At 35.0% G+C, this 26992-nt stretch overlaps 3 protein-coding genes across 5 annotated transcripts; 2 read left to right on the top strand and 1 right to left on the bottom strand.

Moving 5' to 3' along the window:
- Positions 1-1981, bottom strand: LOC114761394 (polyol transporter 5-like). The gene is made up of 2 exons (XM_028950755.1): positions 1702-1981; positions 1-1607 (listed from the first exon to the last, which is right to left on the bottom strand). Exons 1-2 carry the CDS (start codon positions 1934-1936, stop codon positions 280-282), a joined length of 1563 nt encoding a protein of 520 aa, XP_028806588.1. The 5' UTR covers positions 1937-1981; the 3' UTR covers positions 1-279.
- Positions 1982-6613: 4632 nt separating this feature from the next.
- On the top strand, positions 6614-12108 carry LOC114761392 (probable chlorophyll(ide) b reductase NYC1, chloroplastic). Of its 2 annotated transcripts, XM_028950753.1 has the most exons (10): positions 6617-7123; positions 8108-8186; positions 8294-8429; positions 8593-8667; positions 8784-8979; positions 9434-9502; positions 10060-10199; positions 10339-10461; positions 11040-11232; positions 11569-12108. In XM_028950753.1, exons 1-10 carry the CDS (start codon positions 6758-6760, stop codon positions 11752-11754), a joined length of 1563 nt encoding a protein of 520 aa, XP_028806586.1. In that variant the 5' UTR covers positions 6617-6757; the 3' UTR covers positions 11755-12108. The 2 variants fall into 2 exon arrangements, with proteins under 2 accessions (XP_028806587.1, XP_028806586.1); XM_028950754.1 differs by lacking the exon at positions 11040-11232 and having other exon boundaries at positions 6614-7123; positions 8593-8681; positions 8780-8979.
- Positions 12109-19809: 7701 nt separating this feature from the next.
- Positions 19810-24091, top strand: LOC114761377 (proline-rich receptor-like protein kinase PERK1). 2 transcript variants are annotated; one of them, XM_028950735.1, is made up of 9 exons: positions 19810-20065; positions 20096-20496; positions 21046-21573; positions 21687-21773; positions 21867-21937; positions 22253-22329; positions 22787-22934; positions 23077-23238; positions 23511-24091. In XM_028950735.1, the coding sequence occupies exons 1-9, from the start codon at positions 19971-19973 to the stop codon at positions 23823-23825; spliced, it is 1884 nt and encodes a 627-aa protein (XP_028806568.1). In that variant the 5' UTR covers positions 19810-19970; the 3' UTR covers positions 23826-24091. The 2 variants fall into 2 exon arrangements, with proteins under 2 accessions (XP_028806568.1, XP_028806567.1); XM_028950734.1 differs by having other exon boundaries at positions 19810-20496.
- The last annotated feature ends 2901 nt before the right edge of the window (positions 24092-26992 follow it).

Genomic DNA, 26992 nt, shown 5'->3' with positions numbered 1-26992 from the left:
GAATGGAAAAATCTATATATTATCCACTCTTGCAGAAGTACAAGAATTGTCCAAAGAATATCATGAGCAATCACACTTACAATTTGATAGTTGATACAGTGACAGTGATTTCCACATCACCATAAAATAATAAAAACTGCAACTTTTTTTGTTTCATTCTCTTTACTTATCCACATTTCATACCACTTTTGTATCTTTTTTTCTTTTTTTTTATGTGGCAACCACTACTTTGGTTTGTGAAGGCTGGGTTTTATTTCAAGCAAAGCCTTGAAGTGAGCTTCAGTGAGCCTCGTCATCTTTAAACAGCGCTTCAATTTCCTCTAAGCTCTTACCTTTTGTCTCTGGCAGAAAGCAGTAGAAGAAAATCGTAGCAAGTATCATGATCCCACCGAGAACAAAAAACATGCCCCCAAATGTTATTTGCTCGGAAATGCTGAGAAATGTCATGGACACCATCCCACTCACCAGCCGATTCACAGATATAGCCAAGCCCGACCCTTGGGCCCGTAACCTCATTGGGAATATCTCTGATGAGTACACCCATGTTATTGGGCCAAGCCCAATTGAGAAGAAGGAGACCGCACAGCATACAGCAACCACACACAGTGCAATGGCCCATTCGGGCTTACTATCATGCTGGTCAAGAAATTTAGAGCCCAAGCCCAGCCCAAACAGTGAGACTGCCATGCCAAATGAACCCAATAACAACATCGGCCTCCTGCCAACCCGGTCCAAGAACAGGGCAGACACCAAAGCAAAACAAGTCTTGGCGATTCCCATGACAATGGTAACACCAACAAGCTGCTTCTCAGAGTGAATCCCAGCTTCCCTGAAGACTTGTGGACTATAATAAACCACAGCATCATTCCCAGAAGCCTGCATGAAGAAGTTGACTCCAATGGCAGCAACCAGAACTCGCAAGACAGCTCGAGAAGGTCTTACAAACATGGCTTTCCAAACCCCTTGTCCATGACTTCTCCCTAAAATATTTGCATTTGCAGCTTCTGATATCTCCGCAAGTCTCATCTCAGCCTCTCCTTTTGTCTCTGACGTTCTTACCAAAATATCCCTGGCTTCCTGAAACCTTCCCTTCATGACCAGCCAGCGAGGCGACTCCGGCATTGCAAGAACACCAAATATAACTGCAATTGCAGGCAGGGCCGCCAGACCAAGCATCAGTCTCCAGTTTATTTCATGAGAGAGACCTGAGAGAGCGTAGTTGGAGATGTAACCCAGAAGAATTCCAATACTGACGAAGACTTCTGGGAGGGAAGTGAGGAACCCTCGAGATAAAGAAGGTGAGAGCTCGGCTACGTACACTGGAGCGATCATGAGGGAGTATCCAACCCCAATTCCTGCAACCACGCGTCCTGCCATGAGGAATGTGAACGAAGGTGCTAGCCCCATCAGAAGTGAACCTATTAGAAATGTTGATGCTGCTAGGATTATGGTGTAACGCCTCCCTATTGAATCAGAGGTTTTGCCAGAAGCCAGAGATCCGATCAATGAACATACGTTCAGGCAACCCACTAGGATTTCTACTTGTGTTGATGTAATTCTCAGATTCTCCTTTATGAACAACACAGCACCACTCATCACCCCAATATCTGCACAAAACACGTACATACACAAAATTTATGTCGATGGAAACAGAAGCGGATTTTGCCCTGTCATCGAACTGATTCGAAAGAAATTACTCACCATATCCCAAGAGAATGGAGTTTGTGGAAGCCAATATAGCACTAGCAAGTGCGTATTTATTGAGACGAGGCTTGTCTTTTTGGGATCCAACTGCAACATCGTCTTCTTCCACCCATGATGATCGTTCTCCTTTTCTCTCATATTTCAGATCAGTTTTTGCAGCGTAAAAATCCGAAGCAGGAAGCGGATGGTAATAGCGGTGATTGCTCTGTTCCGGATCAGGGCTGTCCTCCATCTCTGAAAAAGGAAATGCAGAAAAACGAAAAGGGGGCGATTCCAAAACTCGACACAACCTTGACTCTTGGATATTTGTTAAGTATCTATATTGTTTTACGTACGATAACAAAAAACTACTTAAACCTGTAGCTTCTTCTCTTTAACTTCCATACCTTCATATCTATCCTCTAAAGAAGACCAAGTAAAGACAACTATAATTGGCAAAAATAATGCCTTTAAAAAAATCCCTGATGTTGGCCTGTCTTAAATGGATAATTTTCTTAAAATAATTGATCCAGCCTGCACATTACTCCGCTTTTGCTTGTAATTACACACGCGAACATATATAATATCACTAATATAATGATCGGCTAAAATGACACACGACGCGTAATTTTATATTATACTCCTTATTAAAGACTACTTCTGCTCTTTAATATAAGAACTAATTGACTAATTTGATTAGATTAAAAAAACTTGTTAAGTTAGTTATTTGCAATGAATATGTGTTATCTTCTCTAAAATATCCTTATTAATCATGTATGTTAGGCAGAATTACCATTTGATTGAATTTTTAATATGTCCGACTATTATGATGACTACTTGGGAAAAAATAAAGAAAAATGATAGACAAAGTGAATAGGAGTCTTATATTTAAGACTCAATTAAAAATCAAACTAGTTTTTATATTAAGTACAGGAAATAATAAGCACAAGTTGATCTAAAATCATATTTTTCACAATATGGTTGAAAAAAAGTTGCTATCAGGTAATCTGAATTATTAAAGGGTCCGCTTCCGAGTTAGACGGCGTTGCTCTGTCCCCAAACGTGCCATTTACCCAAATCATCACGTGTACGGTTTTTGAAAAACCTTTGCAACTAGTTGCGGAAGTTTTCCCAGTCTTAATTATTCAATGGGAAGCTTTCAGGAAGATATTGGAGTGTGAACACAATATATTCCTCTGTTTTATATTACAGAAATACTGATTAAACCAAAGAAAGCTTTTTCAACCAAGAAACTAAGCGCTATATATATATATATATATATATATATATATAGGGCCTAGAGGTTATATATAAGTTTAATGAAATCTTTGAAACGCATCAGAATTCTGTTGTCTGGCAACAAATAAAAGATGCAGAACGGTAAAAGATGAAGGGTGGCCCACCCTTCCTCCATGCCACAACTGTAGCTTCTTTTCTGTGTCTCAGAACACAAGAACAAATCTTGTTGGGCGGGAAGAGGCTGGGGCAACTGCTCCATGATTATGTTGATTTTTGGTGGCTCCATTCCCCACCACGTCCTAGCTTCCGAGTTTTAGGGTGTGTTTGGCAAGCACCCCAAACCATAGTTTTGGGACCCAAACCATGGTTTGGGAAAAATGTTAGCCAAACACCCTTAAAAAAATCAAAACCATGGTTTGGGTTCAAAACCATGATTTTGAGAAAAGAAGAAATTTTTTACTTTTGGAGGAAAAAGGGGAGAGTATGAGAGTCTATAGGATATGTATCTTGTTGTTTTTTTTATAAACATATTTTTTATAAATATATTTAATCTTATATCTTATAAATATATATACATATTAATTATTTATTAATTATATTATCTTATATATTATTAATATATGTTAATAAAAAATATATTATTAACAATTTTATTCCTTCAAATTAAAATATATCATAAAATATATTTTTTCTATAATTATCATATTAATTTATGCCAATTTGTATATATAAAAAGTACTTCCAATAACAACTATCCAAACACTCACACTTTTCAAAATCACTTTTTCACAAAATCTATTCTTCCCAAAATCTATTTTTTTCAGAATCTATTTTTCAGAAGCTATTCTCCAAACCATGGTTTGGTTTCATCCAAACACACCCTTAAGCTTTAGAAGCGGGATGAATCCACAGGGTATTCTAAAGGAAAATTGCGCGTGTTCCAATCCCGGCGCTCGTATTAAATTGGAATGCGAAGCAAACGAAAAACAGAGGACCACGTAACAGTAAACCTTAATGAGGGTACAGCGTAACAGACCACATAAGAAGGCAACAAAGATAACACACTTGATCTGCATAGTTTCCATTAGCTCATTCTATTCTAATCCCCGTGCAGTTGTAATTACTACTGCATCTGGTCTTAATTATAAGAGTTAGTTGACTAATTTGAGAAGATTAAGAAAATAAGTTAAGTTAGTTATTTGTAATAAATATATATTGTCTTTCCTAATATATCCTTGCTAATCAAGTGTGTTGGCTAGAACTACTATTATTAGAAGGACTATCTTAGAAAAAAAATGCACAAATATTAGAGACAAAATAGATTAAGGTCTTATATTTAGGATCAAAATAAAAGTTAAATAAGGTTTTATATTAAGGACAGGAAGTAGTATTATTTATTATTTAATAGAAATTCCCATGCAATATTTTTTTTGTTCCAAAAGCAAAGCAAACTAAGATATTTCATTTAAAATCAAAACATATTTGTGTAGCTCTTGTCAAGATTTTCCAAATCTGAAATAGTTTAAAATATGAAGTTGTGAATATTTTGAGTATTACTCCCTCCGTTCTTTATTATAAGAGACAAATAACTAAATTACGTTGATCAAAAAAATAGTTAAAATTAGTTGAGGACAATTAATGTGTAAAAAGTATAATGTTTTTTCCAACAATGCCCCCATTAATAAGGAGAGAGAGTATGAGAGAGAACAATTAATTATTAAAGAAAGAGAAGTGGGAGGGAGAGAGAGTCTGAATTGGAGACAAAATAAATAGGGGTAAAATAGGAAATCAATACAAAAAAATAGAGACAACTTTTAAGTGTCTCTTATATATGGGAACATGCCATAAGCATCAAATGTCTCTTATAATAAGGAACGGAGGGAGTAATTATTCACAGAGAAGCCTTTAGGAAGATATTGGAGCGAGAACACAATATATTCCTTTATTTTATACTACTTCTACTACTTAATATAAGAGCTCGTTTGCTTTTTATTTTGATTCTAAATATAAGACATTAATTTACTTTATTTCTCGTATTTATTTTTTTTTTGGTAAAATAATCTTTATAATAACAGTAGTTCTAATTAATACACTGTATTAGTAAAGATATTTTACGAAAAAAATATCTATTTATTATAAATAACTAACTTAACTAATTTTATTGATTTATTCAAATTAGTTAATTAGCTCTTATATTAAGAATCAGAGGTGGTATATGATTTCTTTGAAGCCTCTAATTTTTTTATCAATAGCCTTTGGCGAGTGTCTCACGAGATTATGTTGTCCCGTTGATTCATGCTAGTATTATAACATAAATTCTTATTTTTATGAACATCATGTTGATTTATAAACAGAAATTTCAGCCTGTCCAGTAATATCAATAAGCATACTTAGTTTTTCTTAATCATATAAATATAGCTCCTTATATTTTTAAATTTTATATATTGAAACCACGACAAAACTTCGTACATAAAATTGGAAAACTTTCCATTGAGATATAATATGGATAGATAACAAAGAGTACACTTTGGCAAAGAAATTACAAAAGAGGAAAAATTACGATAAAAAATATCAGGCGCAAAAATTAATTACAAATAATTAAATTCATTAAAATTGAGTTATTATTAACGGCTTTTATGAATAGTTCAAATAGAAGACACAGTGAATACGTTGTAAACTTTTCAGTTTGATTCACGTATATTAAAGAATAACTTGTGAATCACCTCATGATGAAAATAAAAAATTTCACATAAAAGTCAAATCGAAAACTTTTATAAACTACTATTTTCGGGCTTTAATATAAAATCTTATTTGACTTTTATTTTGGTCTTAAATATAAGACTCCAATCTATTTTGTCTGTCATATTTATGTATTTTTTTCAAGGTAGTCTTTCTAACAATAGTAGTTCTGGCCATAACACTTGATTAGCAAGGATATTTTAGGAAAGATAATACTTATTTATTACAAATAACTAACTTAATTTCTTTTTTTAATTTCCTTAAATTAGTCAGTTAGCTCTTATAATTAGAACCAGAGGTAGTATACCATATTCTGCACAAGATTTTTAAGGAACTATTCCTATTAGTAACGATTTAATTTCATAGGATCTATTCTTGGACTTTTACATAGCTTATATTACTTCCAATCTTAATTATAAGATCTCGTTTATAATAAACAAGGTCTTATAATTATGAGTGGAGGTAGTATTAGATAAATCATAAATGGTAAACAATAATTAATATTTTATTAAAATTTTAAAATTTTAATAATTATTTTAAAATAAAGACAAAACTTCAAAAATTTTGTCAAAACTCCAACTAGTCTGATTACGTGGGAAGACAGGAAAAAGCAAAGCCGTGAGCAAGCTCACCTTCGATAACAAAATTCAAATCAGTTTTCTGTTTCCTTTTATTTTTGTTTTGTTTTGATAAAAGACAATTTATTAAAAATTAAGACTCCATCAAAATGGTGCGACTCCAACAAAATGGTGCATGACTGCATGGCTTCCATTCAAGTCCAGGACACAAGTGAAGGAATCCCACACGTGCCTAAAATGTAAGGTGGACACGTACCCACATTGCCACGTGTCGTCAATCTTCGCAAGCTGCGGTTGTACTTTGACGTGTGGTCATCACAATCTTTCTCCTCTTCTTCGTTACTCTTGTAGATCCCCCGCGAATCTGTGCCCGCGACTCATCTGATATTTTCGGCCACAAAATTACAAAAGTTGAGTTGTCAATGATCAATAAATCCACAAGTTACCCGCTTGCCTAACTTCCCAATTGGTTTCAACACTGTTATGAGTATCGTCTTTTCCATCCTTCAATCATAGCCATGGCCACAGTCGTGAGGCTTCGCGTTTGCCCTGAAAGCTTCGACTATCTTTGCTTCAGAGGTCATCACAGTAGGAGGTCGCTCAGACGAGGTTTTTGCTGGTCCAGCTCGCGGATGATACTTGGTGGTGGTCATGACGGGCTTCGTTTGAATCGATGCTGGGCGCTTAAGTCTGAGAATGGAGGGCATTTGGAGGAGAAAAGGTCGGAAAGTGAAGGAGAAGATCAGATTTTGGTAAACTTGAATAGGGAAAAAGGGTTCTGGGTTTCTATGAAGTCTATTATGTTGAAGACTTTCAAGGCGAATCCAAAATCAGATGATGAGTATCGGCAAGCAGTGGCGAAGGTGGAGGAGGTGCTATCCTCAGTAAGTTGTTTAAAGTAATTATTACTATTCTGTAGTTTTTTTTCCATGCATGAAGTGATCGAACTAAAGCTTCTAGAATATTACCTACGCCCCGTAATCATCAAATGATTTTTCTCTTAGATGATTCAGATTTCAAATTTAAAATTATAATAAAATCCCTTAGCCTTGCCAGCATAAACTTTTAAGTTGAAATAATTTTTTTGACCAAATAAAGGTTGAAATAATTTTGACGGGTATCAATAACCTCCATGATCAAGTATTATCATGTAGTCTGGACTCTAGACTCCAAGATTCATGGTTCTCGTATTTCTTGGTAAAAATTAATTGAGCCCAATAGTTAGCCTGTGGTTTGTATCTTGAGCTGCTGAGTTAAAATGGTGGGTGGTAACAATTGAAGCTTTCCTTGAATTTAATGGAACTTTGGCTTCATTAGTTGACTAGTTTGAAGTTTTTTGGGTTAAAAAAAGGAAAGAGAAAGAAAAAGAAAAGAAAAGACGTGGTTCTTTATCACTGAGTCTTTGATTCTTTGAAGTGGTTCTTTGTGTTCAAAGACTAATAAAATTAACAGAGAAGCAAAAGCTGGCTGAGTTCAAGAAGAACAATGGTGATTCTTTCTCTTTAAGTCAAGCTGGAGAATCACCTCTTTATGTTTACTTTTTTTTAAAACGACATTAGTCATTAGAAAGCAGAAGTTTCTTTTAAAACGACATTAGTCATTAGAAAGCAGAAGCTTCGTTAGACTTTTTATTGTAACTGAATTATATCATATGTCATGAATATAGTTTCTTCCTAGTATCAGGTTTAGACATCCACAGCAATATTTTAGCATGTCATTAAATTTTCTGTTTCATTACTTTGGTAGAGTGACAGCTATAATATGTAACATTTTGGGTCACTGGACAGAGGTATCCAAGCCGCAGCATTATATTAGCTTGGTTTGTGATAAATATTGTCTTTGACAGTGTTTTTCTTTATGAAAAACAGGTTGCCCTTCAAATTGGAAGATATATTGTAACTATGATGAGCACTGGGGTAATCCTTACAATTGGATTTCTGATGTCAGGTCGCCATATACCTATCTTTCAATAGAGACGTGTATGCAAATCTTTTTGATCTAATACACAGTGCTATTCCAAACCAAATGTTAAATTGTCTGCAATTTTTGCGAAGGTGGAGAGAGCCAGATGGAGGGACTGATATGGTATAGCTGGCTTGGAGGAATAATCATAGGAACAATGATAGGTGCCAATATGGTGTTGGAGGAACATTGTCGTGCTGGTCCTCGTAATGTCATCATAACTGGGAGGTATACTTATTTGATATTATCATGCCTCTACAATATTTTGTGTATCACATGCGACTTAGAGTTGAACATGTTTCTGTCACTCTGAGAAGATATTATACTGCAAATTTGATTTCTGCATCTTCTAAATGGTATGATTTCTGCATCTTCTAAATGGTTTGTACAGTACAAGGGGATTGGGTAAAGCACTTGCACGGGAATTTCTTCTTTCTGGAGATCGAGTGGTTGTTACCTCTCGCAGGTGGTGTCTTGATTGTGAGAACTTCTTTTGTTGAATTGAGATTGAGGAGTATTGTGTGTTTTTCATCTACATATTACTCACACCAATGCTTCCATTTTCATAATTGGTGAAGGCAGCCCTGAGTCTGTTCAAGCAACAGTAGAAGAGCTAGAGGAAAGCCTGAAGGAAGGCATTGCCTCTGGTGTAGGCTCATCTCTGACAAAGCTATCTCATGCAAAAGTAGTAGGCATTGCCTGTGATGTTTGTGAGCCTCGTGATGTGCAGAGGTTGGCAAACTTTGCTGTCAGTGAGCTTGGATGTATTGACATTTGGGTAAGTATTGCAGCCATTCTGGCGAGAACAGGACAATGACAACATTTAATGTTTTAATTTGTATCGTTTTGTTCCCAGTCATAAGTTGATGCCATTTATGTGCATCTCAACGCTGCTCTCCTGCACATTTTTTTTGGACACATGAACTGAATGTAATACAGTGATCCTGTAGTTTTTGTTCGGACTCTGAATTATTAGATTTACCTTCATTCATTTTGCATAGGATTTACATGTTATTATCATTGATAGCAATGTAAAATCTTGGATAGCAGTATTCGCTATGTGACCATGAATGGCAATGCTAATTTACTCTTTTAAGAATTTTGTTATTCTCGGAGGCCGTTGAGTTTTCCATTGTCATTGAAGACATACAAAATCTGAAGATTTCATATATTGAGCAGAATGCAGTGTCTATTTCTGTCCCTGATCTTTTACTTCTTATATTTGGACTTAGATAAACAATGCTGGCGCAAATAAAGGTTTCAGACCACTACTTCAATTTAGTGATGAAGATATTAGACAGGTATATGTTACTCAGTACTCCCCCCGTTTCATGTCATAAGACCTTCTTTTCATTGGGCAGAATTGCGCATCCCAGTGAAGTTCATTGAATACAATTTGAAATCTTAATTTCTCATAAAATCCATAAACTTTCAAGAATAGCCTTCAGTTAATTAAATCCCAACTCAAACTCACTTAATACTACATCAACTTCATCCCAATGAAGTTCATTGGATACAATTTGAAATCTTAATTTCTCATAAAACACATAAACTTTCAAGAATACCCTTCAGTTAATTTAATCCCAACTCAAACTCAAACTTAATTATTACATCATTATCGTAGACAATTTTGGAATAAGTTCATTAATGAAACCTAATTTTTCTCAAAGCGTCTTATATTTTGAAATATGTAAACACGCCAAAAACTGGCTTATAATATAAAACATAGGGAGTAGTTCCTCTGTTTGAAAAATAAATACTCATGACTTTGGGTGCCAGTTAAGAGTTTCAAGTCTTCTACTCAAATTCATTTCTAATATTTGACCTTCTCTGTTTCTACCATCTGGTTTGTCTGTAGATTGTTTCCACAAATCTGGTTGGATCTATAATTTGTACACGAGAAGCTATACGTATAATGAATAACCAACCCAATGGGGGTCGCATATTTAATATGGATGGTGCGGGTTCTGGAGGTTCCAGCACCCCTCTGACGGCTGTGTGAGTTATCTTCTTGGTACTTTGTTTCTTCTCTTTTTGGAGGATGCCGATGGTTTCCAAATGGAGTTTTTATACTTATATTTACTCATGTCATGGTGATGCTTATAATGACTTTTTGTTTCTTAATATCTAAATGTAGTTACGGTTCCACAAAGTGTGGACTAAGGCAGCTTCAAGGATCACTGTTGAAGGAATGCAAAAGATCTAAAGTAGGAGTGCATTCAGCATCTCCAGGGATGGTACTTACAGATCTGCTATTGAGGTACCTTTCAATTTGGACTTGTTTCTGTTTCTGATATGGTTTTCTTATTGATGGTGGCGGATTTACTTTCCTTAGCTGATTCAGAAAGTTCTGACGTCCATGTTATTTTCCTTCCCATTACACAAACATTTTCCGTTACACCTATTCCTGATAAGTGAAATACTTGTGTGCCTCGTATGTGACATTGAGTTCCCTCTTTTCCCAACAAATTAATACTACCTCCGATCTTTAATATAAGGTCTTGTTTGATTTTTATTTTGGTTCTAAATATAAGACCTCAATCCACTTTGTCTCGCATATTTATACATTTTTTCCAAAGTAATCTTTCTAACAATAGTAATTCTAACCAATACAGTTGCTTAGTAAGGATATTTTAAAAAAGACAACACAAGTAACTAACTTAACTTCTTTTTTTAATCTCCTCAAATTAGTCAACTAGCTTTTATAATTAGGACCGGAGGTAGTAACATTTTGAGTTTCATATCTTATAACTCTTTCTAGTTAAAGTTATGTATTATGAAGAAATCGTGAATCCTGCTCTAAAACTATGCTAAAACCATATGATGGCTTTTGCACAGTGGCTCAACTGTACAAAACAGACAAATGTTTAACATCATTTGCGAGCTCCCTGAAACTGTTGCTAGAACTCTAGTTCCTCGGATGCGGATTGTCAAGGGAACAGGCAAGGCTGTCAATTACTTGACGCCTCCTAGAATCTTATTTGCTTTGATCACTGCCTGGTTACGTCGAGGCCGCTGGTTTGATGATCAGGTAACAAAACTTTTGGGCATGACATCTCAATAGATGATTTTTGCAGGGACTTACTTGTCATAACATAGCCTTGCTCCTAAAAGTGCATTAAGCAAGCCCACTTCTGTGGGACTTGGGGGGTTTCTGTAGGTCACATTCTCATTCTTTTTCACTGCCCTCGCTTCCCTTGAGGTGGCACTTTTGGCTTGTACTTAGATACTTGCCATCTTAGTTAGTCAAAAAATACATTACAATTAACATTAAGAAAAGCACAGACATCTCATTTCACAGTAGATATGGATTGGATTTGCTGAATAGAAATGTCAAGTAAGAACGTAATAGGTATATGTATGTCAGGGGAGAGCCTTGTATGCTGCTGAGGCAGATCGACTTCGGAACTGGGCTGAAAACCGAACTCGTCTTTCAATCACTGATGCCATGGAAATGTACACAGAGAACACGTGGGTATCAGTCTTCTCACTTTCTGTTGTTTGTGCCTTCATAATTCTTTCCAGCACAAGCAGCAGCTTGCCTGGCACTTGACGTCTTGGCGATGTTATGAAAGTGCGTTCGCTTGTAGTGAGTAGGCAAATTTATGTTCATCACCAATCCAACAGAAAGAAGCAGGTGGACCTTTTTACCCACCATATCCACACAGAATACTTCCTACTATAGTCTCTATCAATTTTCCAGGAAGCTTTCAGTTATGAGCTCAGACACTTTGGTTTGTGTGTATAACTCTCAAGTGTGTTGTTTGGGCTCTCTGTGCAGATTCTACAGAATGCCCTGCTAATGCGATGAAGTATTGTCCCTTCAGATGCATTAGTAGTTTTGCCTTTTTAATGTTCGCTTGGTAAAAATATCCTAAATTGAAGAGACTTATTGGTTTTCTCATCATTCATGTCGTCCGATCATGCTCCCTCTCTCGTGGCCCCAATTAAAATGATCATGAAACAGTTCGCCAAAAAAAAAAAAACAGATGATTAATTTGAACTATCAGCGGAATAGAAGAGACAGCATGACATTAAGATGATTCAGCAAGATCAGGAAATAGAGGATCCCAAGGATTTCCAAGGTAATGGTGCTAGAGCAATGATTTTAACAAAGCTTTTATTAACACTCAATAACAGCATATATTAGAGAGAATGCCTTCTGAACATTGGCTAGAGCAGAAATTAAGGAGTCTGAACAAAGCGTACTTCTAACTGTAATTAGCGCTCGAGAAATAGGGTCTCACCGGATAAAGCTGGCTGAAGTGTTTGGTTTAATGACCAAAAGAAATGGATGTCAAGTTTTTTGTGTGTATTTTATGTGGTGTTACAAAAACAAGAGAGTAGGGAATAATAATACGTGTTGATTATGATGCGCTATGAGAAGTACTCTTCCGGTCCTTAATATAAGACCTATTTAATTCATTTGATTAGATTAAGAAAGTCAGGTAAATTAGTTAATTATAAGAAATATGACACGTTTTCTTAAAATACCATAATCATATTTCTTAATACTTTCTTTCTCCCTCTTCTACTTGATTATGGTTGATGGAGTATCTATAGGGATAATTTAGAGAAAAGTGATAAATATAAAAAATAGGTCTTATATTTAGGACCAAAATCAATTCAATAATTGGGTTCTATGTTAAGGACCGAAGGAGTATATAATTATAAAATAATATAATTACAGCAAGATTGGAGCGGGAAGGCTCATCCGATATAAAATAAAATAAAATCTATATTGAGGGGATTAGTCAGATGACGCAACAAATCCTTCACCGTCTTGGGAGCACGGTTGACTTTTGTGGCTCCACAAATGCACCGCGTGTAGGAATGGCATCATTAGCATCTCAAACACGTTACTCGTCTCGTCGTGCAAACATTATAAAATACAATACATTTTGGCCTTTTTCATTTAGAGTTCATTATTTTATTATTAATTATCCACATCATGGCTGTTTGTGATGAACCCCAGAACTGAAGACTGCCAACCCTTAAACTCATTATACCATAATCAATAACTGTTTCCAGTTTTCCATAGATGTGATATATTAATATATTTTATCTTTCAAATTTATTATTATTTTTAAATTATTACCGTTGATTTTATATATTAAATATGATATTACAAAAGTTAATAACACACTTTTATAAATAACTAATTTAATTATTTTTTAAATTTTATATAATTATTTTCTAGTTTTTACCGTTAGGATTGGGGGAGTATGAGCAGGAAGAAGGACCTAACATATTAACACGGTCCCACTTATTACGCAGTTCAGACGAATGTTGCGCCACTTATTTCTAATGGACGAGGCAAAATATAATTCCACATATCCATGTGAGTCTGTTGACCAGAGCATGCCGTCTCAATCTTTAATAACAACAATTCTAAACAAGAGATTCAATATATGGTCTGGATTTTGACCATTATGAATTAGGAATTTTAAAAAAAAAATATGTTGAGAGAAATTCTCTTTATTGGAGCTTGGCACAGTTGAATCTGAATTAATTATTTGTCTAGGGTAACTTCTTATAAAGAAAATACATTATAAATTACGCTTCTTATTGTGATTTTCAATATATAATTCAACATCCATGTGAGCTTATTTTTTTTTTTTTAAAAAATGGCGTCTCAGTCTTTAATAAAAAAGTGTAACTATGGTTGGACTGAGTAATAAAAGAATTTAAGACCTATTAAATAAGGTTTTACTTTTAATCATTATGAATGGAAAGGTTTTCTGAATTACCAAGTGGTCATTAGATGTTTGTTGTTTCATTGCATGCAGTGTGATCGTGGTCGTGGCCCTGTGTGTTACGTATCTTTTAAGTTTATTTAAATAAATAGCTGTTTCTTTTAGGGAAAGAAGAGATAATTTGTCATTAAAAAAACTTAAGTAAATTACAAACTTGTTTGGTGCTTTCCAATTGAAAAATAAAATCAAGAACCAAGGGCCGGTTTTAATTTAGTTGGATTCTTTTGGCAAGGAGAATAAATATTAAGACATGGACCGGAAAAAAAAAAAACAAAGAAAGACGAATGAGTTAAAGAATATCCTCACGGTGATGGTTGGGTCTTATCCTTCTTGAGCAGCCTTGAGGAGAAAAGTGCGAGAGAATAATAGAAAATATTAAAACTCTCGATATTCCCATTTGCCACAAGGATTTTATATCCTTATCACGTATACTTAATTACATACAAGGGAGAGAGATACATAAGGATTATTATAAAAATTATGAAAATAAAGATATTCAACAAGAAAAATACAGGATTGTTGAGAATAAAAATAGAGAATTGGAGAGATAAAAAATGAGATAAAATATGCCTTATCCACGTTCGTTGTAATAACTATATAATATACTACCTTCGGTTCATAATATAAGAGCTAATTTAATATTTAATTTGGTTATAAATATAAGATTCGGGTCTATTTTGTCTCATATTTATTTATTTTTTTTAAAATAGTCATTATAGCAGTTGTATATGTTAAATGTTTCATCAAATTATAATTCTAGTTAATATACATAATTAATAAAGGTGTTTTAGGAAAGACAATATATGTTCATTATAAATAACTAATTTAACTAATTTTTCTAATATTTTCAAATTAGTTAACTAACTCTTATATTAAGAATAAGAAGTAGTATATCCTTAATTGATAAGCATATCTCTATAACTCAAAAGTCTCGTCATGTGAAATAACGGATCACAAAAAAAAGATAAATTTCATGAATGTGCGGAGAATAAATTATAAGACTTGTGAAGATTCACATCCCTTGAGGAGATTAGAGTGACAAGCAGAGATAAATGAGTACCTACACAGCTATTATATTCATAGCAAGGACTAAATGATGAAATTAATTATCCACAATGACTTTTAATTTCTTAAATTATTCCCAAAGAGCTTGGTCCTTTTCCGTGCCCTCGTATAGTGGCCAAAATGCTTTTCCATGTTTAATAGTCGCACAAGAAAATTTTTAAAATGTCATTCCTGAATTTAGCACTCGATTTCATGATGCATCATTAAACAGATTATATCATTTTTTTAAAAAAATAGTCACAAAAATACAATTTTAAAACCATCATTTTCAAATTCAGCGCTCAATTTTAGAATAACTCATCAGTTCAACTATTTAATAGCCACACGAATGAGATTTGAATATCCCTCCCAAATTTAGCTTTCAGCTTGAGGATGCCTCAATTCCGTAGAAGGACAAAGACCTTAGGAATAATTTCAGAAATAAGATGTCTTTATGCAATATGTGTGTGTGTGTGTGTGTGTAAATAGCCAGCATATATAAGGAATACCAAACTAGCACGAGCTTTCACAATTAATTAGAGCCGCCAATAAGTCATCAGACAAATATAACACCGAAGAAAAACAATAAATAAAAACACAACATAATATTATTTTGGGTTATTAAGGGGGGAAAAAAGGACAGTCATGACTGATTCCAATGGGTTCTCCTTTTTAATCATGTTTAAGATACTCTTCTGCCAGACCTATGTTCTATTAATGGTTTTTAAGTGTTTAAGAAGAATCATACAACTAATTTTCGATCTGGTTGGATCCTAAGAACAAAGGAGCAAATTAAAGATGGAGAAAAGCTGTCCAAAAGAGTCGGTCCAATTCTAGAAGGAATTTTAATTTGGGAAATGCCCAATGGCTCTCTCTTAGCCTCACTCGGAAATCTCTTGTTTAAAATTACAAGTATGGCAGTTCATCATTTGGCACTGGCCTTATGCTATACTATACTCTTTCCTCTCTACAGCTTTCTCATGGACAGTAATTCTTTCTCTTAATGAAAAATTAAGAGCGAAAATTCAAATGAGATTTCAATCATTTCATGAGAAAACTGGGGATAAATTCTTCATTAAAAATTTAATTAGCAAATGGGATCTAGGATGATTGATTGCATAAGAAAAGATTAGTTATACATAAAGGAAGGTAAGTTGTACAAGGAAAAGATAGTTTGCACAGAACATTATTTAAATATAAGAAATTAGTTTGCATATAAGAAAGATGACTTGCACATAATTAAGAGAATTTTATTTGCATAAAGGAAAATTAAATTGCACATTGCACAAAGAAAGATCATTACACATAAAAGAAGTTAAGTTGTACACAATAGAAGTTCAGTTGTACACAATAAAAGTTCAGTTGTACAAAATCCTTAGTCCCATGTACCAATTAAATTTTCAATGAGAGATTTTATCCCCAATTTTTCCTCATTTCATCCATCCATCCATTTATTTCCAGTTGAATCTTTCGATTTATGTTTAGCATTCTATATTCCTTTTAATAATCAGAAGTTTAAATTAAAGAATTTGGGACTTTTATGAGTGAAATACTGCAAATTACTGTGTAATTGATTTTGCGCTTTTATTATTCCATTCTTACATAAACATATCGTATGAGTTCTTATTTTATTGTCCAGTATTGCATTATTCAATAAATAAATCAAATATTTACCAATTTAGGCTAGCGTGAGCGATAAGAGTCATCTAAACAAGCTGTTGGACTATTAGAATTCCAACTCTTGTGAAAAAAAATTAATAATAACCGATGAGAAATGGTTTTTACTGTTAGCAGAGCTCATTCCTTTGCCTCAGTTGGAAATTAAAAAAAGTCAAAATAAATAAATAAATAGATATTCCCTCTATTTCGTAATATTTGTCTTTTAAAGTAACTGTATACTAATTAAGAAATGCAATTAATACATTGAAATATTGATTAAATGGCCTAAGTCGTCCCTAAAACCTAATAAATGTTCTTTAATGAAATTGTGGGAGTAAATAAGGGAATATTATGAAAAAAAATGTTAATATAAATACTGCATTTGAACTTCTAAAAAGACACATAAATATTGCAACAACAAAAAATCCCTAAAAAGACGTCTATTTTGAAGCAGAGGGAATAAATAAATTAATTAATGGGAGAGCACGAGATCCTTGACCAGCTCAAATTTTAGAATTATTCCGACGGGCCTGCAGCCTCCTTCGGTTCATGTAAACTGCTAGATTTTTTGAGAGGATAGGCCATGGGCATCAATTAAGAACATGACCGATGATTCATGCCATTAAAATAATTATTTTATGTTTTAATATAAATTTATTTGTATTAAAATAACATCTATTAACTTTAAAAATAAGCATCAAAATATTATCTATGCCAACCAAACTGGTGAGATAACTTGTGGCAAAAAAAAAAAAAAAAACTCACAAGATATAATTATAATACAACCATATAAAATTCACTCCTATGAATATTACAAATTGGGACATGATATGCCATTCTATTTGTTCGTCGATCCTTAATTTTCCGCACAGGGCATCTCCTTTTGCTGTGTTGGCATTTGGCAATCACCAGCGCGTCTGCCGTTTAAAGGCATAAAGACGCCTCAATTTTGCAAAACGACATTTGAGAAGGGTTTCAACTTTCAACTTTAACCACGCCTAGCTTTCACACTGTTTTCTTATCAATGCCATTTATTTCATGCTTAATTTGAATAGATGGAAAAAAATAATTAACTTAGTTATTTATAATAAATATGTATTGTTTTTTTAAAAATATTCTTAGTAGTCATGTTTATTAGCTATATATACTATTTGACCGAACTTTCAACATGTACAACTAGTACAATGATTAATTAAAAAAATAAATAAAAATGAGAGATAAAGTAAATTATGGTTTTATATTTAAGATCAAATTGAATGTGAAGCCAGCTCAAAGCCGGAGGTAGTGTTAAACACAGGAGGTAATATTTTTATGTTTAGTGGGAGGATTGGAAGCAAAGCTAATTACTGAAGGGGAAAATGGTTGAGTGACTTTATGAAACGTGTTTGTTGGTTTCTAATAGTTGACTCCATGCAGGTCTGTGATGCAGGCCAGTTAGCATAATCAAAAATGCGAAATAGCATTTATCACGGAAGAGAACTATGAGTTTGACACATTTCCTTAATTAAATTCCTCAGAATTTGATTGGCCACTATATTCTAAATCTTTATCCATGTGATGCGGGTTCACAATCACCTCCCTAATTTACGCACTACCTCCAAAACCCTATATTTGCGTTTTCTGATTTCTCCCCATCGACGCTGCACTACAGATTCTTGTCTTCTTCTCCACAGGGTAGGACTATTGCTTTTGGGGACACGCCAAAAAACAAAAAACTTGTTTAGAAATATCGTAATTATATTTTCATTCCGCATAGTATGTGTAATTAATAGAGTGTCAAATGTTGAGTAAGAAGGCTTCAATACTTATCTGTTGATTATTTTATGCCTGAAAATAATGAGCTATTTTTACAATATTAGGCACTCATAATTTAAAAATATTATTAAATTCACTCTGTTCTAAATGCAATAATTTTTTTAGCAAAGCGTACTCTTTATTTAGAGGAACTAGTACACATCAGTATATGAAATTAAATAACTATTTTGTAAATGAAAATTTTTTTTAGGTCAAATTGTTTATATTCATTATGTTAAGTTCTCCAATCACACGTCATCATGTATCCTTTTTTGTTACATATAGATTTATAATTAAATATTATTAAATGCTAATATTTTAAAAATAAAATACATGATAACGTGTGTGATTGGAGAATTCGATATAATGAATATAAAGCAATTGATGTAAATATTATCCTTTATAAATATTAATAAAATTAATTGATATTAAGTGGTTATTTAAAAAGAATATATGTTAGTTTTTCTAAAATATTATTTTTAATTACTTGTATTAAAAACTATGTCCTTGATAGAAATTTTCCTTCATTGTGATAACCAGGATGGTTTAGGAAGAGAATTGTAAAATTCAAAAACAGAATAGATTAAAATTTTATATTTAAAATTAGATTAACTTCTCAACTAGTTCCTAAATTTAAAATAAGAGGAGTATATATATCAACTATATGTATAATAAAATTTATTAGCAACTTATAAGAAATTTGAATTTACTACACTCTTTCAAAAATGAAATTCTCTACAAATATTTGCTCGCATGAAGTCCGCATTGCTATTTTTGTGAAAATGTCTGAACTCTGAACAACGAATAAGAGGAACGGAGAACGAAAATAGCAAAAGCCAGCGTGGAAAGTTGAATGAACATTATACCCAAAGAAAAAGAATTTTAAAACAAAATTAGGTGCCAATAATTTACTCATTCCCCGCTGGCGGAAGAATCAGAAGTCGCAACAGCCCCAAAATACACGGTACAAGGGACCATGACCAAATATCGGGCACAAATAACAGGAAAAAATAATTTTTTCTGAGCTGAAGAAAAAATAATATTAATATCAAAACATGAAAAATACTAAAACGTGATCATTTTTCATTAATATTCGAAGACCATCGAGAAATAATTAGAATAATTACACAAAATCCAATTTATATCAAATTCTGCAGGCGACAAATGGGAGCAACGAGCTTGGAGGCCCCACTGTCTCTCTTCCGTTGTGGTTGGACTTGGTTGGTCGGATTTACTATTTATTTTTTGAAAAATAAAATAGAAGCTTCAAATCAAAGGTGTGAGCTGGGAACGTATGAAGCTACTTCTTGACGAAACGCTTTCTTTCTCGCACTCGTTCAATTCAATTCCATTCCTTCCCCATTAGACCACTCCCTCACCATTGCGTCTCTCTGCATCTTACACTTCTCTCGCATCATCACAGGGAGTCTCTACCACCATAGCCACTGCGATTGCCTTTCTGTTCTGCGTTTTCTAGACGCCTTCTTTTCATTACCTGACATATTCTTTCGGTACAATGTCAACTTCGCCGTCTCCCGGAGCTTCTCCGGCCCCCACCTCGCCGCCGTCCACTAACACAACTTCTCCTCCTCCGCCTACTACTAACACAACATCTCCTCCTCCGCCTACTACTAACACAACATCTCCTCCTCCGCCCTCGGCCACCCCTCCTGCAACACCTCCTGCTACTCCCTCCACTCCACCACAGGTTACTCCTTCGCCCCCGCCGCCAGCCACACCCACTCCCAGCCCTCCCTTTCCCTCCCCACCTGCAACCTCGCCACCGCCGCCTACGTCTGGTACCAATTCTCCACCACCTCCGGTGACTCGCAGCTCGCCTCCTCCTCCTCCTCCTCCGTCCAGTTCAACCACGCCTTCGTCCCCTTCTTCATCGCCGGATATATCAACTGGTGTTATTGTTGGCATCGCCGTTGGTGCTGTGGGGATTCTTGTAATTTTAAGCCTTGTTTGCGTATGTTGTCGGAGGAAGAAGAGGAGAACAAGTAATGTAGGATCCTATGTGCCGCCACAGGGACCTAAAGGTGAGAGTTTGAATTGGAGTGAAGTTTAACATTCTGTAACTCACGTTGAGAACGAGTCCATCATTGTATGCAATTAATTATTCACATTTGTTCCTTGTGGCCATGCCTTTACTGCTCCTCTTTCCCCCCTTGCTCCTATCCTATTTGTGACTCTGTCAATTTGATCATATTAGTCATTTTGATCGAAAATATTTTTGTTCCTCATGGTACTGCCAAAATTTTGCAAGTTCATTTATTAAAATTCTCAAAATCGAACATTGATATTCCTGCATGCGCCTTTCCAATGATTATGGAACTACAAGGGGACCCATGATTTTCCAGAACATCTACAAATCGTTACGCCTATGTTTGACAAGGCATATTAGATTAGGCTTATCTGCTGTAGCGAGTCGGAAAGAAGAATTATTCTTATTATACAGAAAGGGCTATTTCTTTCTTTCTTTCCGGGAAGGGGAAGGAGTCTTGGGGGACTTTTTTTTATGATGATGCTCTGAGATACTGGACTGGTGATCAATATTCATTTGGTACTGAATTCTTTACGATTGCCAGGTGACCAATATGGTGGCCTACCACGTCAGTGGCAGCATAATGCTCCGTCTCCTTCAGATAATATTGTCTCCGTGATGCAAAAGCCCCCGCCCCCGGCTTATGCCCCTAAACCTCCTCCGCCGCCGCCATTTCTCGGCAGCAGTGGTGGGTCAGGTTCCAACTATACAGGTGGCGAAAATTCACACCCACCTCCTTCTCCTGGAATGTCATTGGGTTTCTCAAAGAGCGCATTTTCATATGAAGAGTTGGTACGGGCAACAGATGGGTTCTCCGATGCCAACCTCCTTGGACAAGGTGGATTTGGATATGTGCACAAGGGAATCCTGCCGAATGGGAAGGAGGTGGCAATCAAGCAGCTAAAGGCAGGAAGTGGGCAGGGTGAACGAGAATTTCAAGCAGAAGTTGAGATCATTAGCCGAGTTCATCACAGACATCTTGTTTCTCTCGTTGGGTACTGCATTACTGGACACCAGAGATTGCTTGTTTATGAATTTGTTCCAAACAATACGTTGGAGCTTCACTTACATGGCAAGTTTTCTTAGCCGCCTTTTGTGACTGGATTTCCATTTACATAGTCATTATTTGGCTTGACTTATTGTGTGGGGTTGGTTGCAAGAATCTGATAGATATATCTACTGCAGGAAAAGGGCGACCTACTATGGATTGGCCCACAAGACTGAAAATTGCATTAGGATCAGCAAAAGGACTGGCGTATCTCCATGAGGATTGTACGTGCTATGAATCTGGGCATTTTTCTTTTTTAAAAGATGTGGCTACATTGCCTGATCTTAGATTCTTATTATAACTATCTTTATGTCCAGGTCATCCCAAGATCATCCATCGTGATATCAAAAGTGCTAACATACTTCTGGATTTCAAGTTTGAAGCGAAGGTAATAATTTCCGTAGTGTTGTTTTGCCACTTCTTATCGGTAATACTGATGTAAGTTCAACAACACATCTTTCACTGCTCACTTTTTCCTTAGCCAGGAGAGAAGGGCCTTCTATCATTCTAACTCTAGACATGCTTTATTATTCTATAAAATGTCGTCTTCGGCGGAGGTGGCTGCTCTGTTTTCATTGCCATGAAAAATCAGATTAGTTGTTTAGCATCAGTAGGAAGTTAGAATCTCTTATTATTATGTAATCACACCTTTAGTTTTTCAATATGAACTCGAATTTACATTTTTTTAATTATCTGATGCCAGGTTGCTGATTTTGGACTAGCAAAGTTTTCTTCTGATCTCAATACTCATGTTTCCACTCGAGTGATGGGAACTTTTGGGTGAGAGTTACTTCCTTTTAACTATTCAAGAACTTTCAAATGGATGGATAGAAACCAAACTATGGTTTCAGAAGTGTTTTTACGGTTTACGAAGTAAATATGTAGAGGAATTTACCTTATTTTACGGAAAAGTGCTTTTGAAATCATGGTTTGGAGGTTACCAAACACCCCCTAAAAATTTTTCCAAGACCATGTCCGTATTCTTGATATTTTGAGGTACCATAATGCTTCACGATCCAATATATGGACCAAGCTCTCCTTGTTCCATTGTCTACCTTACCCTGAAAAACTGTTGTAGTTATTTCGTACTTTGTTGAGGCTGCTTGACGCTTTGCTTCTCCACTTAAGATTTTTCACTTACTATTAGCTGGCATAAGCAATAGTTGTCAAAGACACTATCTTGTTTGGCTTTGTATATTTGCATATTTAACGTGATCTCACATTGATCGTGCTGTAGTTATCTGGCTCCAGAATATGCTTCCAGTGGGAAACTCACAGACAAATCAGATGTTTTCTCCTTTGGGGTGATGCTCCTGGAGCTAATTACTGGACGTCGACCGGTTGACACAACTCATACTTTCATGGAGGATAGTCTGGTAGAGTGGGTCAGTATTGTGATGATCCAACTTTTTGTGTAGAGTACTTTCATGCTAGCAAAATGGACTGTTTTTTGCATTATTTTCCCTCGAAAGAGAGACGCGCTTTGAAGCAACCTTTGAATTGAAAGTTCATCTCTTGTTATCACAGGCAAGGCCTTTGCTTATCCGTGCTTTGGAAGAGCATGATTTTGATTCTCTGGTTGATCCAAGGCTGAAAGATGAATATGACCTCAATGAAATGACTCGCATGGTCGCATGTGCTGCAGCCTGCACCCGTCATTCAGCACGTCATAGGCCAAAAGTGAGCCAGGTAAATCACTGTTTCCAGGCTCACGATTGACTGATACCTTGAGCAGTTTGTCCTGAGGAAGCCAGTTATGGTTTATATTTTGTACCTTAAATTTATATGGCTTGCCACTTAGTGTGAAAAATGCAAAGTCATGTCAAGTGCGATCTCGTCATTGTGCTGCTACTAAAAGTAGACCTAAGCCCTCCTGTACAAACTTAACAGTACTTTAGTTCAGAGTACTGTACTATTTACAACATTGCTTCTAAAAGCCCCACAATTTGAATATGTCATAGGTTGCTCGTGCTCTGGAAGGAGACATGTCTCTATCAGATCTGAACGAAGGAATTAAACCCGGACACAGCTCTGCCTACAGTTTCCGAGGAAGCTCTGATTATGATACTGCACAATACAAGGAAGACATGAAAAAATTCAGGAAAATGGCTTTGGGAACCCAGGAGCTTGGCGTCAGCAGTGAATACAGTGCACCTACGAGTGACAACAGCTTATACCCATCTGGCTCAAGCAGCGAAGGCCAGAGCCGCGGGACCACCCGGGAAATGGAAATGAGAAAGATGAATAACCACCAAGGTTACAGTGGAAGCTCTTGACAACTCTTTGCTTTTACCATGTATAAATCTATATCCTTTGATTTTACTTCTGTGTTTTGACTGACCTATTCTGAGCGAATTACCTAAATATTTTTCACAGATTGTCAGCTTTAAAATTCTATTGATAAGGGCATATATACAACAAAGTAGCATTAGGTAGATTCTTTCATTTGTTGATTACTGGGATTGAAATGCATCAACTTTGTTTTTCGTGTTCATTTGTCAATTAGCTTGTGATTGAAATCGTAAGATGGTTGATGAGCTAATGTCAAAGTCGAACCTTTGAGTCCCTGTATTTATCCACCATGTGTAACCACAGAAGTAAGAGCCGGCATTCCTGAACACGTCAGAATGGATTTTCCTTGATATCTAACATAATGAATGAAATGGTCCTTGAAGAACCATAAGGTGGACGGAAAATCCTAAAATTTGAGTTCTTGAAAAGCCGGAGCAGTGTTTGCTATTCAAATTTTAGGTCCTCGCCCCGTAATGTTAGAATTAGGAAAAAGAAAAGTTCGAAACAGAGAGAGGCCTAAATTTTATGGGACTCTTGGTCGCATGCTTAAACCAAAACTAAGGTATAAAAGTTATACCTTTCGGAATCTCTCTTCTAGTGAACCACCTTTGACAGAGTCACGCGATGCATTGTTGTCGCAGAGTATCATTAGCAAGATGTTTGGTGAAGAAAGAAAGAATAGGTGGACGAGGCACAAGTGCTTCTAGCCTGGAAACAGCCCATGGCTGTACCTGTCATCTACAGCTCTAGTTTGAAATATTTGTAAATGCCGACAGGTCAACTTGTTAATTAAAATTTAAAATGAAGGACACCGTCATTGACGCGGATTATTGGAGAACGAAGAACAAGGACTTCTGGTCTGGGGGGAAGTTTAAAATAAATTTTTTTTTTTTGGCCTACGAGTAACCCCAGTATTATTATTCAAGCCAATATTAGTGCTGAGTTGATTTGTTAGGATACCAAGCAATAAAATCTACGATAAAATACATCGACCTCCCCTCTATTAACCTAAACTATAAAGACCTATGTTTTATTTTGAAAATCTATATCAACTTCTCTTAAAATAAAAATATATGTTACATAAACTTCTTTTCTAATTTTGATATTCAACTTTTATCCATTCAACTGTTCTCCTTTTTAATGCAAATATTACTTAATAACTATCATTTAATATACCTTTATTTAAAATTAAAAATAATTTTAATAAATATGTTAATTTTTCTGATATATTATTAAATCAATTGTCATATTATAAATTTAATTAATTGGGGAAATGACAAATAAAGACCCTTGAATTAGTAAAATCACAAGGAGGTCACCTGAATAAGCTAAATTACCAAGAAGGACCCGGTCTCAAATTGTAATTATGAAATCAGGCTAAAAAGACAAAAATACCCTTCTTCTCTTTCTTCCATCACCCCATCTCTTTCTCTTTCCCTCTTCTCTTTCTCTTCGTCTCCGTCCTTCTCTCCCTCTTCATCTCCCTCTCTCTCTTCTTCCTTCTGTTCCTCTCCCTCTCAAAAATATTCATCTCCCGCCTATGCATTTATCAATATGATTAAGGTTGTGGCCATTCCCATAAATCTCTATTACAAAAAAGATGGTGACCAATCGTTAATGCTAGTTGGCAGAGGTAATCAGATTGAAGTTGATAGCAATAGTGTTCTGGAGATGGTATACAGAATCAATGTTGGAGAGGATGAGATGAGACTCAAGCTACCCAAGACACTACATGTATATATACTTCATGATTGGCACGGCATCATCTTGGTGGGTTGCGGTGTGGTCACTGGGTTATACGGTGGAAGAGAATGAAACGTGAAGTTAATGATGGAAAATGTTAGTTGGAGGATGTTGTAGTTAGTTTGAGATACACTTGTCACCGAATCTTGCAGAAACTGGTTGCTGTCAAAACACCTCTGGTTTTTTGTTATTTGACTTACTATTGTTGTAATTTTACTTAGTAGTGTTGTAACTACAGATTGGTTAGTTTGATCACAGCAACATGATATGACAATCTGAAAATGTTAGTATTTTGTTTATGGGCAGAGCAATGTTAACATTTAGTATTTATAGTTGTTAATGGTATCAATGTAGATCTATTTAATATTCTGAATTCATGACAAATCTCCTCACAGACTTATAATTTCACTTATCACAGTTGTTATTTGGCTTTCCACTCTTGTCAATTGATTTTTATAACTTGTCATTCGCCTTAATCAACTTGTCATAAATTACTTATCAGAATTGGTCATCTGCTAAAGAAATATGAAAATTCTGTCATTTGAAAAGAGAAAATTAAATTTTTATAAATTGCTTATCAGAAGTTGTCATTCGCCTTACTAAACCTGTCATAAATTGTTTATCAAAACTTGTCATCTGCTAAATAAAACTAAAATTGTCATTTGCCAACGAATTGTGCAAATTGTCATTTTAATCCAGAATCTTAAATTCCTATGAGTTGCTTATCAGAAGTTGTCATACACCAGTTTCTATAAGATTCAGAAACTGGTTGCTGTCAAAACACCTCTGGTTTTTTGTTATTTGACTTACTATTGTTGTAATTTTACTTAGTAGTGTTATAACTACAGATTGGTTAGTTTGATCACAGCAACATGCTATGACAATCTGAAAATGTTAGTATTTTGTTTATGGGCAGAGCAATGTTAACATTTAGTATTTATAGTTGTTAATGGTATCAATGTAGATCCATTTAATATTCTGAATTCATGACAAATCTCCTCACAGACTTATAATTTCACTTATCACAGTTGTTATTTGGCTTTCCACTCTTGTTAATTGATTTTCATAACTTGTCATTCGCCTTAATCAACTTGTCATAAATTACTTATCAGAACTGGTCATCTGCTAAAGAAATCTAAAAATTCTGTCATTTGAAAAGAGAAAATTAAATTTTTATAAATTGCTTATCAGAAGTTGTCATTCGCCTTACTAAACTTGTCATTCGTCTTACTAAACTTGTCATAAATTATTTATCAAAACTTGTCATCTGCTAAATAAAACTAAAATTGTCATTTGCCAACGAATTGTGCAAATTGTCATTTTAATCCAGAATCTTAAATTCCTATGAGTTGCTTATCAGAAGTTGTCATACACCAGTTTCTACAAGATTCAGAAACTGGTTGCTGTC

This window comes from Neltuma alba, unplaced genomic scaffold (genome assembly GCF_004799145.2).
Source record: "Neltuma alba isolate B1F8T4 unplaced genomic scaffold, ASM479914v2 tig00011119_pilon, whole genome shotgun sequence".
In the NCBI taxonomy this organism is placed as follows: Eukaryota; Viridiplantae; Streptophyta; class Magnoliopsida; order Fabales; family Fabaceae; genus Neltuma; species Neltuma alba.
The sequence above is the reverse complement of the archived record's forward strand: the minus strand, read 5'-3'. Positions and strand labels throughout refer to the sequence as shown.

Bases quoted from the DNA above. Each gene is read 5' to 3' on its own strand.
- LOC114761394 (XM_028950755.1), bottom strand. From the start codon at position 1,936: ATGGAGGACAGCCCTGATCCGGAACAGAGCAATCACCGCTATTACCAT. The intron at 1,608-1,701 runs GTGAGTAATTTC...TGTTTTGTGCAG, and splicing joins CTCCATTCTCTTGGGATATG to ATATTGGGGTGATGAGTGGT.
- LOC114761392 (XM_028950753.1), top strand. From the start codon at position 6,758: ATGGCCACAGTCGTGAGGCTTCGCGTTTGCCCTGAAAGCTTCGACTAT. The intron at 8,187-8,293 runs GTCGCCATATAC...ATTTTTGCGAAG, and splicing joins AATTGGATTTCTGATGTCAG to GTGGAGAGAGCCAGATGGAG. The intron at 8,430-8,592 runs GTATACTTATTT...TGGTTTGTACAG, and splicing joins AATGTCATCATAACTGGGAG to TACAAGGGGATTGGGTAAAG.
- LOC114761377 (XM_028950734.1), top strand. From the start codon at position 19,971: ATGTCAACTTCGCCGTCTCCCGGAGCTTCTCCGGCCCCCACCTCGCCG. The intron at 21,574-21,686 runs GCAAGTTTTCTT...TATCTACTGCAG, and splicing joins GTTGGAGCTTCACTTACATG to GAAAAGGGCGACCTACTATG. The intron at 22,330-22,786 runs GTGAGAGTTACT...ATCGTGCTGTAG, and splicing joins CGAGTGATGGGAACTTTTGG to TTATCTGGCTCCAGAATATG.